Source organism: Canis lupus, chromosome 25 (assembly GCF_048164855.1).
Source record: "Canis lupus baileyi chromosome 25, mCanLup2.hap1, whole genome shotgun sequence".
NCBI lineage: Eukaryota > Metazoa > Chordata > Mammalia > Carnivora > Canidae > Canis > Canis lupus.
Window position 1 is genome coordinate 31,469,933 of NC_132862.1, and position 14,653 is coordinate 31,484,585.

The 14,653-nt window shown below is 38.3% G+C and overlaps 1 protein-coding gene across 3 annotated transcripts in view; it reads right to left on the reverse strand.

Moving 5' to 3' along the window:
* Positions 1 to 14,653, reverse strand: part of PTPRO (protein tyrosine phosphatase receptor type O) — a 239,564-nt gene that overhangs the window by 56,186 nt on the left and 168,725 nt on the right. For all 3 annotated transcript variants that reach the window (XM_072798871.1, XM_072798868.1, XM_072798870.1), the window contains exons 11-12: positions 13,173 to 13,324; positions 11,899 to 12,019 (exon numbers count right to left, since the gene is read on the reverse strand). In XM_072798871.1, coding sequence (XP_072654972.1) covers positions 11,899 to 12,019; positions 13,173 to 13,324 — 273 coding nt within the window. The remainder of the gene's footprint in view (positions 1 to 11,898; positions 12,020 to 13,172; positions 13,325 to 14,653) is intronic.

Sequence of the window (14,653 nt, forward strand, 5' to 3'; positions counted from 1 at the left end):
AAATTCTTTATGGTTTAATGATAGAAAGCCTAGTATCCCCTTCTGTGAGTCATCGGGCGTTTTTATGGTTTTGCTAGCTCTAGTAACTTCTAAAGATTAGTAGAATTTTTCAAAAAAAGCTCTCATTTAACTTTACTTAGTTTCAAAACAACATATCTAACTTCTTCCTTTCTTTGGTTCCAAGAATATGGCTTTTTTTTCTTAGCATTTTTATTTGGTTAAGAGTTATTTTTGCCAAATTCTTAGAAAAAAGTCACTACTCTTATTGTATCATTAGCCTTATTGCTTTTACTCTGAACTTGGGTATGAATTAAATTCTAAAACTGGAAGAGATATTAAAGATCATTTAGTCCACACTCTCATTTTTATAGATGAGGTGACTGAAATCCAGAGGACCTAATTCACTTTTCAAAGATAACGCAGCTTGTCTGTGAAAGCAGTAACTGGAATCCAGACCTCTGGACATCTAGTTAAGGGTTCTTTGTACACCTGGATTCTTCCCTAAAACTGTGGGTGTTTGGTACTTATTTCCATATAATGGAAGATAAGGGGTCTCCTGAGAGGTTCCCTTTTCTAGAAGACCAACTTTTTCAGAGTGGGCACTTGCTCATACATTGAGATCAGTGCCAGATATCACAGTGATGGCCCGAATTGTCCATCATCCAGATCCTTCCAATATGTTGAGCAAAAACCTACAGGCTCTGCAAGTCACTTGATGGCGTGCAGAAGTGCTTTTAAGGAAGTGATAAAGTTGTGTGGCTTGGCTGTGAGCAGCTGGCAAATGGCAGTGAAACTCACAAGACCACAATGAGAAATGAGAGAGAAAGAGATTAAGAAGAGGCATCCAGTTGGTCTTGGGACCAGGGATGGAGTTATGAAACAGTAACGTGTCTGGCAGCCCAACCCAGAAGACAATGCTCGCATGAGGTCGCTGGTCCTGCAGGACTGTACAAGAAGGGTACCATGGCAGCCATGATCCTCCGAAAACCTGGAGAACACGTTTCTGTAAGAAGGCAATGGAAGGGGATCCCTGTGTGGCGCAGCGGTTTAGCGCCTGCCTTTGGCCCAGGGCGCGATCCTGGAGACCCAGGATCAAATCCCACGTCGGGCTCCCGGTGCATGGAGCCTGCTTCTCCCTCTGCCTGTGTCTCTGCCTCTCTCTCTCTCACTGTTTGCCTATCATAAATAAATTAAAAAAAAAAATTAAAAAAAAAAAAAAAAGAAGGCAATGGAAGAAATCTTCCACAAGCTTCCATGATCGCTCCCACCAGCCTCCTCTACCCCATGGGTGCCCCTATACTCTGTCACTTTTCCTCACTACAGATTCACCCAGTCTAAGGCCACCCATTCCAGTGGCACCCAGGGTCCTCCCACCTCTGACCCAGGCAACGATGTCATTTTAATGTCACCTTTAATTATTCTGCACCATCAATTTTCCCTGTTCTGTTAAATCATGTTGATTAGTCCATTGCAAAACTGTTTCCGACCCACTTCAAAAAATAGGAAGAATAAGAAAAAGCACACAAATCCAATGAAACGAATAAAAACTCCTGGATTCTATTTTCAGCTCCGGCTCATCTTTTCTCCTCTTTATAATCACACTCCTCAAAAGTTTTGTTATTCCAGCTGTCTTCAGTTGTTCTCCTTTTATTCTCTCTTGAATTACTTTAAATAACATCTTTTTCCGTCACCGCTCCAACCCAAATGCCTCCTCCCCGAACCACCATTGACTTCTGGGTTGCTAATGTTAGCAGTCAATTCTCTCTCTCTCTCTTTATTTATTTTTGCGTATTTTCTTATTGGAGTTCAATTTGCCAACATATAGCATAAAACCCAGTGCTCATCCCATCAAGTGACCCCCTCAGTGCCCATCATCCAGTCACCCCCACCCCACGCCCACCTCCCTTTCCACTACCCCTTGTTCGTTTCCCAGAGTTGGAAGTCTCTCATGTTCTGTCTCCTTTTCTGATATTTCCCACTCATTTTTTTCCTTTCCCCTCTATTCCCTTTCACTATTTTTTATATTCCTTGAATGAATGAGACCATATAATGTTTGTCCTTCTCCGACTGACTTACTTCACTCAGCATAATACCCTCCAGTTCCATCCACGTTGAAGCAAATGGTGGGTATTCGTCTCTTCTGATGGCTGAGTAATATTCCATTATATACATAGACCACAGCTTCTTTATCCATTCATCTTTCGGGGGACACCGAGGCTCCTTCCACAGTTTGGCTATTGTGGACATTGCTGCTAGAAACATTGGGGCTCAGGTGTCCCGGCGTCTCCCTGCATCTGTATCTTTGGGGTAAATCCCCAGCAGTGAAATTGCTGCGTCGTAGGGCAGGTCTATTTTTAACTCTTTGAGGAACCTCCACACAGTTTTCCAGAGTGGCTGCACCGCTTCACATTCCCACCAACAGTGTAAGAGGGTTCCCCTTTCTCCACATCCTCTCCAACATTTGTTGTTTCCTGCTTGTTAATTTTCCCCATTCTCACTGGTGTGAGGTAGTATCTCATTATGGTTTTGATTTGTATTTCCCTGATGGCCAGTAATGTGGATTATTTTCTCATGTGCTTGTTGGCCATGAGTATATCTTCTTTGGTAAAATTTCTGTTCATGTCTTTTGCCCATTTCACGATTGGTTTGTTTGATTCTTTGCTGTTTATTTTAACAAATTCTTTATAGATCTTGGATACTAGCCCTTTATCTGATACGTCATTTGCAAATATCTTCTCCCATTCTGTAGGTTGTCTTCTAGTTTTGTTGGCTGTTTCTTTTACTGTGAAGAAGCCTTTTTTTTAAGGGGATATATTTTTTTAAATTTTTATTTATTTATGATAGTCACACACAGAGAGAGGGAGAGAGAGAGAGAGAGAGAGAGAGAGAGGCAGAGACATAGGCAGAGGGAGAAGCAGGCTCCATGCACCTGGAGCCCAATGTGGGATTCGAACCCGGGTCTCCAGGATCGCACCCTGGGCCAAAGGCAGGCGCTAAACCGCTGTGCCACCCAGGGTTCCTGTGAAGAAGCTTTTTATCTTGATTAAGTCCCAATAGTTTATTTTTGCTTTTTTTCTCCTTGCCTTCACAGATGTATCTTGTAAGAAGTTGCTGTAGCCAAGTTCAAAAAGTGTGTTGCCTGTGTTCTCCTCTAGGATTTTGATGGATTCTCGTCTCACATTTAGATCTTCCATCCATTTTGAGTTTATCTTTGTGTATGGTGTAAGAGAATGGTCTAGTTTCATTCTTCTGCACGTGGCTGTCCAATTTTCCCAGCACCATTTGTGGAAGAAACTGAAGAAGTCAAACTCTTTCTCTTTGCAGATGACATAATACTGTACATAGAAAACCAAAAGACTCCACCCCAAGATTGCTAGAACTCATACAGCAATTTGGCAGTGTGGCAGGATACAAAATCAATGCCCAGAAATCAGTGGCATTTCTATACACTAACAATGAGACTGAAGAAAGAGAAATTAAGGAGTCAATCCCATTTACAATTGCACCCAAAAGCATAAGATACCTAGGAATAAACCTAACCAAAGAGGTAAAGGATCTATATCCTAAAAACTATAGAACACTTCTGAAAGAAACTGAGGAAGACACAAAGAGATGGAAAAATATTCCATGCTCATGGATTAGAAGAATTAATATTGTGAAAATGTCAATGCTACCCAGCGCAATTTACACATTTAATGCAATCCCTATCAAAATACCATGGATTTTCTTCAGAGAGTTGGAACAAATCATCTTAAGATTTGTGTGGAATCAGAAAAGACCCTGAATGGCCAGGGAAATATTGAAAAAGAAAACCATATCTGGGGGCATCAAAATGCCAGATTTCACGTTGTACTACAAAGCTGTGGTCATCAAGACAGTGTGGTACTGGCACAAAAACAGACACATAGATCAATGGAACAGAATAGAGAATCCAGAAGTGGACCCTCAACTCTATAGTCAACTAATACTTGACAAAGCAGGAAAGAATATCTACTGAAAAAAGGACAGTCTCTTCAATAAATGGTGTCAATTCTCATTCCATATCTTCCTTGACTTACCAGCAGGCTTGACAAGTCGATCAATCAAGCGCTTTCTTCGCTTGGTTCTTTGAACATCACACCCTTCTGTGTTCCTTCTTACTTCACTGGTCATTCCATCTCAGGCTTTCTTGCTGGTTCCCTCACACCACCTCCATTTCTTAAAGTTTGGGTGCCAAGGCTCAGTCCTTGGATAACATTCTTTTTTCTTAATCCATTCCGTGATAATCTCATCAAGTCTGTTTCCTAACTACCCTCAAATTTATACTTCCCAGTCTTGAAATCTCCCAGAATCCAAGCTCCTTTATCTAACTGCACACTCAACATTTGTTCTTAAATGTTTAGCAGGAACCTGTTTAACAGGGACCTTCAAATGTGGACACATCCAAGTCTCAGCTTCTGATCTTTCACCCAAATCTGCCTCTCTGCTCTGGGATCCCTGCTCAGTGGGGAGCCAGCTTCTCCCTCTCCTCTCTGCTTGTGAGCTTTCTCTCTATCTCTCTCACTACTTCTGTTTCTCTCAAATAAACATATTTTTTAAAGTATCCAAATTGGAATACTTTTTCGGGAAGAGAAGTATTGCAAAAACGAGTGACTGGCCTTTAACTGATCTGTAGCAGATGTAAGCTCATATTGTCTGTGGTATCAGGTGTACAGTCATCTTCTTCCTGACTTTTCCTTGAGCCTTCGAGATATACTATTGCTTCTGGAGCTTTTCACCTGTTGTTCATTTCTGTATTCTCAGCACCTAGATTAGTATGTAGCATAGTAGATGCTAAATAAATATTTGTGGATGGATAGAATAAATTAACTTTTTAAAGTATAGTATCTTAATTAATTTATTGACTTTTTCTTACTGATAGCCTTTGAAAATAAGTAAATAAATAAATATGGTTGGATGGATGGATAGATAGAATGGATGTGCATATTTTCTTTCTTCTCTCACTTTCTCCTTCCCTTTGCTTCCATGCATTCATTCATCCATTTTTCTTTCCTTTTCTCTGTGCTACATTGACACAATTTATTCACACTTGTATCTTATTAAACGCATTTCTTTTTTGTTGGGGGGTGAGAGGGATAAAAGGTAGTCACTAACTAGGAGAGGATCCAAGAAAAGGACATGGGTGGATAGGGAGAGGTATTTTATTTTATTTTATTATTTTATTTTATTATTTTATTTTATTTTATTTTATTTTATTTTATTTTATTTATTTTTAAAGATTTTATTTATTTATTCATAGAGATTCAAAGAGAGAGAGAGGCAGAGACACAGGCAGAGGGAGAAGCAGGCTCCATGCAGGGAGCCCAACATGAGACTGGATCCAGGGTCTCCAGGATCACGCTGCAGGTGGCGCTAAACTGCTGCACCACAGGGGCTGTCCAGGGAGAGGTATTTTAGACTTCACTTAACTCACTTCCTACCAAAAATAAGGACTGCATCTATCCAACCAACTATTTCTAAAATTTAAACTCAATGATTTCAACGTAAGAATAAACAAATTTTCTCAACTGAGAGTGAGATCATGAAGGGTAGTACTATGTAATAGCTGGGCTTTTATAAAGTCAGAGATTACTTTTCATCAAAGCATAAATAATAATTTGTAATCTGAAATGTTATGAGAAAGAGAGAGGTTGTAAAATGCTCCTAATTCCTGACATCTGAAAGTATTCTTTCTTATCTATAGTCAAACTATGTTTTAAAGATTTCTAATCTATATAAAACCTTTCATGATTGAGAGTAAGAAAATCAAACTAATTATTAATACCTACATTCCAAAAGAGGAACAGAGAAAGCCACACAAGTGGGTATGAAACTCCTCCCTGCTCTGTTAGAAGTGTTCACTAAAAAATAGAAGTTTTTAGAAAAAAATACACTCCAAAATCAGCAAAACATAAGCAGCAGATGGATAAAAAGTGCTGAATCACTGTTTCTCCACCCAGGCTCAGCAATGTGTAAAGTCTAATTTCTCTAGGTTCCAATTGTTCAAATGAAGACATTGCACTAAATTATCTTTGAATCTCTCCTAGCACTTTAAAGAACTAAAGTTACCTGATTCCTTATCTTGCACCTGTCTGAACACAACGGTGGTTGAAACACCGTAGAAGTTTGACAAAGATGGTGTATGCATTCTGTTTCTAGTTTTCTCTGACCTCACTGGCTATACCTTCCCAGTCTCTTTCTTGACTCCTCTACTGCTCAGCGTCTAAGCACTGGAGTGGTTCTTTCCTATTTCTGCTTACTAGTCAGTGGTCTCATCCAGACACTCCAAAATTTATATCTCCAGTCCAGAATTCTCCCCTGATCTCCAGACTCATAACAATAATCATTTTATTTGACAACTGTACTTGGATGTCCTCTCAATTTTTTTATGACCAGAGAAAAATCTGTGATTCTCACCCTACCCTCAATTTACTCCTCTTCTAGTTTTTCTAGTCTTCGGTCTTGGTGAATTGCACCACCATCCACCCTACTTGCTCAAGAGCAAAGCCTAGGAGTCATCCTTATTTTACCCCACAAGAAAGCTCTGTGGACACAACCTCCAAAATAACTCCTGTAGTCTGTCCATTTTTCTCTTCCATTATTACTACTCAAGTCAAAGTTGCCATCATTTCCCATGGAACTTATTGAATTAGAATGTTATTTTTAAAGATTTATTTATTTATTTATTTATTTATTTATTTATTTATTTATGAGAGAGAGAGAGAGCAGGGGGATGGATAGAGGGAGAGAGAGAATCTCAAGCCGACTCCATACTGAGTGTACAGCCAAACACGGGGCTTGATCCCATAACCCTGAGATCATGACCTGAGCCAAAGTCAAGAATTAGCTGTCCAACTGACTGAGCCACCCAGGTGCCCCTAGAATGCTATTTTTAAACTTAGGACACATGGTCCCTTAATCAGTCTCCCTGTCTTCATTGGTGACACAACAATCCTTCCTCTATTAAGCAACCAGATATATTATTTTAAATGTGTAGTTTTAATTCTCTACATGCCTTCTTATTGCACTCAACATAAAACCTCAGCTCCATCTTCTTAAAAATCCTATACGATCTGGCCTCTGCTTAGTCTCTCCACTTAGCATGCCCTTTCCCAAACTTTTCATGGCAGATCTTTTCTTGTTATTCATATTTCGCATCATTGCTTCCTCAGAGAAAGGTTTGGCTGCATACATAATCTGTCCCACCCTGGCCTGTTTTAATATGCTATACAGCACTTCTTACCATCTCCCCCTTCAGTATATCACAAGCTCCTTGTGAATAGAAACTAAAAAGTAGCCCTTTGAATTCATTACTACAAGTAGTCTGGCATCTGGACAATTCTGAGAAGGTCCTCAGTATGTATTTGTTAAATGAATGAATGAATGGATATTCTACTACCATTGAGCTATTTTGTCATATGCCCAACACTTTTCACCCTTATTTCTTTCCTTTTTTTTTCTTTTTTAATGGCTGATTATCTGATGTAAACTTACCAAATTCTCTTAAAGTTGGCCTAGAGTTTTAAGTGGATTCACCAGGACCAGAAGTCATGACTGGTTGCTGGTTGAAGCCACACTCGCATGTAAACCAATAAGTTCTTATAAAATGACATGTCTTAGTGCAAAATTGATTGACATTTGTATTGACTGCCAAAGGGAACTTGTCATCACATCCCACCATGGTACCATGAAACTGCTGGCAACCTAAAATTCTTAGTAGGATGACTGGCTCAATGCCCTGCAAATAGCACCACTGTTGGTAGACATCTTCTCGTGGATGTTTATTGATGACATAATAGTTGAAAATCCTTGGCAATTGTTTTGAGGGCTCTCTCTCCTTGCACATGCCATCTTGGATTAATTTATATTATAGTGGATTCACTGGTAGCCTGGTTTCTTCCCACAGATGTAGAGCCTGCCCTGCATGATGGCAAGTAGAGCCACTGCAAAGAGGCTTTTCTCACAGAGAAACTGAACTCAAGGTTAGCCCAATCAGTTTATTTGTTTGTTTAGATAAGGAGGGGGGAGGACAAAGAGAGGGAGAGAAAGAATCTTAAGCAGGCTCTATGCCCATCAGGTAGCTCCATGCAGGGCTTGATCTCACAACCCTGAGTCATGACCTGATCTGAAATCAAGAGTCCAGATCTTAGCCAACTGAGTCACCCAGGTACCCCAGCCCAACGAGTTTTGGTTCCAGTTTTAACAACATCATTCTGATTCAAACAAGCCCTAATAATCTGTGCCAAAGTTGTATATTTCTCTAAAGTAGAATTAATATGACTGCTATATATACCAAATGAATGCTGTAGGGAAACATAAAGTGATGAGAATGAAAGTTTTATGAAATAAAAAATAACTACAATCAGTTATTACTAAAGTGAAATGTTATTTTACTTCTCCAAAAGGTAAAACTTGCAATACTATTTTCAGCTGTGAGATCTGTGGTTGCAGTTCAATGCAATGAATATCTATCAAGCATCTACAGCAAGTAAGGTCTTGTGTGTTATGGAAAATTGGAAGAGCTGAAAAATCACAATAATGTGATTAGTAGAATAGAAAATAGACTTCAAGACAAATAGATAAAAAGTGAGTTATTTAGTTTTCAAGAGGGGGGGCAAAAAGGCTGAGTTCAAGTACATTGTATACAGATTGTCTTGTTTTCAGAGAGGAATAATATAGAGGCAATATTTCGTCTGACATTTAGTTGACAAAAAGGAAAACCTTACTGATTCTAAGAAATAATTTCTATGGAAACTTGCCTTCTCTTCTTGAAAAGTGTAAAGGGCCTTACTAAAATGGTTAATAGTCCCGTCTGTTAACAGGGACCCATGGAGGGTCAAAAATCTCATGATAAATTTGGGAACTATCATGGCTTTTACTCCTACTCCTACTCCTACTCCTACTCCTACTCCTACTCCTACGGAGTATGAGTATAGTTGTAGCAGCTCATGACTTTAACTCATTCTCCTGATCATATATCAACCATAATGTCAAATAAAAATAACGGTAAAGCTTGCAATAGGCTCACTGAATGCTACTTTGATAAGACCTACCTCTGAACTTCCAGGGAGACTTAAAAAACAAAACAAAACAGAACAAAAAAAAAAAAAAGAGTTTGAGAAAGGAGTTAGGACCCAAGAAATACACACAGCCTCCCGTGCTTATAAACCTGGGGAAATGAGAGTCATGGGGAAAGGAAGCATAATTTTGAAGCAATTCCAGTTACCTGGAAACAAGTTTTGAACTGATTTTTATATTTACAGAGGACAAAATCAGACATATCAGTTGGAATGGATAGGCAGGCAATTTTTTCCTAATAGATCACACGAGGGAGGAAGCTGGTGATCTCCACATTCCTGGCATTGACGTATAGAGTGCCGGGGAAGAAGAGCAGATTGCCTGCAGTGAATGCAATTGAACTTGTGGTTCTCAGTGGGAGAGTGTTTGTAAATTTGCAGGAATGTTTTTAATAGTCTCAAGGAAGGCTGTTAACCTGACTTCTGTGGACAGGAAGCAGAAGTGCTAGATGTCCTGAAATGATCAAGAAAGCTCCAAACAGAAAAACTGTCCCATGTCCCACATCCCATATACTTTCATGATGTCACACCAGTATAGCTCCACTATAAATATAACTGCAACTACTTTACCACATAATAATATTGAAACACTTTTTCAAGTTAGGTAAAATAGTTTGGAAGAAAGTTGTCACAAAGAAGAATTAAGGTGTTATTTACAAGTTACTCAATAATTTACTTTTTCTGCCCATAGAGTCTATTTAATACACTATGTATTTCCAACTACCTATCTAATTTTAGAGGGTTCCAGTGCAAGAATTTAATTTTTGACATGGCAAATACGAGACACACACACAAAAATATTTAAGACTTAGTGTCTTATGCACTGAATTATAGAGAAAAGCAACTATTGGGGAAACTGAGGAAAGACTGTGTTTTGTTTTGTTTGGGATTTTCTAAGAGTTTTCTAAAGGTATGTCACTACCAGCAATGTCACTCGGGGTGTTTAAACTGCTAATAAAACGCCCTGTTTTAGTCTTTTTTCCTTATTTTCTTTTTTAAAAGATTTTATTTATTTTATTTGAGAGAGAGAGAGAGAGAGAAAGAGAGAGAGAGAGAAGGTGCATGTGCATGAGGTAGAAATGCAGAGGGAGAGGGAGAAAATACGAACCAGACTCTGTGCTGAGTGCACCTCGGGCTCCGAGGTGGAGTTCAATCTTGGTGGAGTTCGATCTTACAAGCCTGAAACCATGACCTGACCCGAAACCAAGAGTCAGATGTTTAACTGACTGAGCCACCCAGATGCCCCCACCCTGGATCAGTCTTTACTTATGGCTGCACATCAGAATACACATAATAACAGTGACAATTTGACACTCTTATGAATAGACTTAGATACAGAGTCTAAATTAGCAGACGTCTGAAACAGTGATGTCAAGAAGTGGCATTAAGTGTTTTGAAAATATTTTTATTGCTCTTCTCTATACTTTTCATCTTCAAAATATACAAAAGAGATCTCTGCTGTGAAAATGACACACTGGAGTGCATTCCTTTGTAGCTTGCCCTTCTCACACTGATACTACCCCACAACTGTTTGCCAATCTATCCTCTTTAGCCTACTGCTAATTACGGAATATTATCTCTGTGTTCCCTTTATGTCTCAGAAACTAAATGGATACCTTACTACATGGAAGACTGTTGAATCTAGAAATGTTAAATAGTGTCACTTCCTAGTTGTATTTCATAATAAAAATAATTATTTTGACACCACACAATAATTTCTAGCTCATTTGCAAGAATATTATATTTTCCTCATTTTCCCTCCACCTATTATTTTTTCCCTCCACAGCCTATTATTTTTCTTGGAGTGTTCTCTTTACTTTAATTAAGGTTATTTTCCTCTTTCTCCCATAATATGCAAATACATCCCATGTCTTATTATTATAATGTTAGGTTTCATTCAAGGGTCCACCTGTACTTACGCTTGCTCAGTTATTTTATTCATGCCTTCATTTACTTTTATATTTGTATGGAAGAACTGCCTATTCCTTTACTTTTTGTAAACTCTAACTTGTTCATTTTAATTATTTGTTGTAAGGAGGCAATTTCATTACGACTTGCAGAAGAACTGGATCTGAAAAAACACGTAAGGGATCAGTATGATTTTATTTTTTTAAAGATTTTATTTATTTATTCATGAAAGATATGCAGAGAGAGGCAGAAACAGAGGCATAGGGAGAAGTAGGCTCCTTGGGGAAGCCCAATGCAGGACTCCATCCCAGGACCCTGGGATCACTCCCTGAGCCGAAGGCAGATGCTCAACTACTGAGCCAACCAGGCATCCCCATATTATTGTCTTTTTTTTTCCCGATATGATTGTCTTATAATTTTTTTTCTTTCATCTTGGTCTTATATCAGAGTTAAGACATTATCTCAACTTAGAAAACCAATATTTGGGTTATTTTATGCTCAAGTTTTAATTTGAGGTATTAAAGAGGGCAGCACATAATGCTTCTATGAAAAGGGAATGGTGTCTGACAGGGTTGAGAACATTGCACTAGATAACGTCTCAATGTCTTGTCTTCTCTAAATTCCTCAGACTCCTTTGTTTCTCTAATCTCACTGAGGATGGTAAATGATCCTGTCTCCCAACATAGTCAAAATTCCATTCACAGAAACTTATATTAAGTTGAACCCAACTCTTTTAGCAGTGTACATGTTTATTTGGCACTTAGAAAGAGAATCATTTTTCTCTATTACTATTTCATTGAATTGAGAAGACCATGACAAATCAAGAGATGCAAACACTAGTTCTCTGGACATGACTATTGTCACACACACACACTGCCATGTGCATTCTTCTTACCTAGCTTGACGAGGCGGAGCATGGAGGTATTGCTTCCTCGTTCCGTGCAAGCAGTTACGGAGAGGTTGTAAATATCTCCTGGAGGCAGGCTGAGAATTGCAGTCATGACATTGCGTGTGACCTGCAAGATCCATCAAAATCAAGAGTGCAAACTTCTAATGAACTTGAACTAGAATACCACTACAAACAACTACAGGTTTGTAGCAGGCGTTCACCCTCGTTCTGTGCAATCAATCTACAGTTGATTACAACCTTACAGATACTTTATTTCCTTCGAAATTTATATAAATTCCTCAACTGAGCTAAACACAAGGTAGCTCTAAACATGAATAATACATATCAGAACATTTTTGTAATGAATTCTCTACTTGGAATATGTATTACTCTTATATTTTTCTTATATTTAAGTTTTAGAAGAGGCAATTTCCTAGGTTGCTATTGATGTGTACATTACTCAGCCCTAGCTGGGAAGCTCAGAAGAGCCATCTGGCTATAGTCTACTAAAGACTAAATTTCCCAGTCTCCCTTATAGCTAGAGGCGACCATCTGACCCAGCTCTGACCAATTGATTGGGAGTGGAAGTCACAAGGGCATCTTATAATTCTGTCCACACTCTGTAAGTGGACATCTTCTCCTTTCCTCTCCCCACAGGCTAGAATATGGACATACTGACTGAAGGTTCACCTATGCAAATGAAGACTATACAGTGGTAGATGAAGCAACAAAATAGAATCTGAACCCCTGGATGATTGACCTTTACAGCAGAGATACCTGTGTCAGCATGAGATTAACAAATTTCTATTTGCTATGAGCCCAATCTTTGGTGTTTCCTTTTTTTTTTTTTTTTAAGTAATTTAGTCTGTTCCCTAACTAATGCAAAGTCAAAGAGTTTAATAGAGCAGAAGAAAAGAAATCAATATTCCCAACGTACCCAGATATTTAGGCATTGGTGATATATAGAGAAAATATCAAAACATTAATTGTGGTTTTCTTGACAATGTTTCACATCCTGAAGAAAAAGCTCAAATCATAACTTCAAATATAAATGAATTTACTGGTTATAACTATTATAGTTCACTATTAAAGATTAAAAGGTAAACTCTATTAAAGGAAGAATTCAATTTTTCTTCACTGTCCTCTCACCGGAGCCTAAAACAGTGCCAACCGACATTAGATTTTTGTTTAATGTTTCAATGAATGTTTGTTTAATGGTTTTCAATAGTTTATGTAAATGAGTGTTCAGATGCCCAATACTGGGATTCAAAGAAACATACGCTCTTTTTAATTTTCTTCTTTCCTTCTGCAACAACCATCCAGTGTAGCATTCTAGAATGGAAGAGGTCAGTTGTGTCATCACCGTATGTCCAACTGATATATAACAGACTGTTGAAATACTCCACAGATGTGATTTCTGGAGCAACTGGGGCTACACAGAAAGAAAGAGGTGGACTTTAGTTTAAGAGACTAATAATAATTAACGTACCTCTCATCAGAGCATCCAACCTCATGCAGAGTTAATTTAGAGAATTAAAATTCACACTGTATGATGGTCCTGGAGATCCCTGGACCTCTGTAGTACAGTGAAGATTGGTGGTAAAGGCAGACACTTGTTTCCTGGGACCCCACCTTGTATGGCTCAGACACAAGGCAGCCAGACCCATCTCTACCTGAGGATATTGGGTCTGAGGATATTGGGTCTTTTATACCAATTTCACAGGTACAAGATTCCCGAAATGTTCACTTCTTTGAATATGCTTGTTGCATTGATAATATAAAGCATGGCTGAACTTATTTTCCAAGCAGTACTGGAAAATTTGGGGTCCTGTAAAAGTAAATTTTTTATTGTGATGCAGCAAAGGTGTTTATGGAAATAAAGGACAGTAGGGTCAACAATTAGAGGGACGGAAAATAATTATTGTTTCTATAAAATAACAAGACAATGTCATTGATCGTGTCTAACCAGTGCTTTGCAAAAGATGGGCTCTTAATAAATGTTGCTGAAGCAAGTAGTAAGGGAACACAGGAAGGGCTCTTTGTTAAATTCTAAGACTGAGTTTATTAATTTTTAAAATATTCTTACACATTTAAATTTAAATTATTTCTAGTGGAAAGGAGAATTCATTACAAGCTTTATAATACATGAGCTCTGAAAGCATATTTAATTATTTTTTAAACTAACCAATAATTCTGAAGATTTTAGGAAACACATACACAAGGAAATTTAAAGTCCATGTGTATGTTACTTTGAAGACAAGCTGGTGATCCATTCTGAGAGACAGCACAAAACCAGTTGAAATATTTGGAGGAGAATTTCTATAAACCATGAAGATTCATTTTCCCAATAAGCTACTGGTACTCATAACAAGCAATCATAACTATACTTTCAAGAACAATTATTCTCTGAAGAGATTTGTAATATATACAGTAAAAAACATTTCTGTTTTGGGGCACCTGGGTGCCTCAGTTGGTTAAGGGTCTGCCTTCAGCTCAGGTCATGATCCCAGGGTCCTGGAATCAAGTCCCACATCAGGCTCCCTACTTAGTGGGGAATCTGCTTCTCCCTCTTCCTTTACCTTCCCCCTTGCTTGTGCTCACTCTCTCTCTCTCTCTCTCTCTCTGTCTCTCAAATAAAATCTTTTAAAAAATGTATTTCATGTGAAATTATAATAGTATTTATATAAATGGTTGACAATAAAACCTTGAAATACCAGCAATGTATCTAGCAAGTAACACAAATCCACATCATATTTCAGAA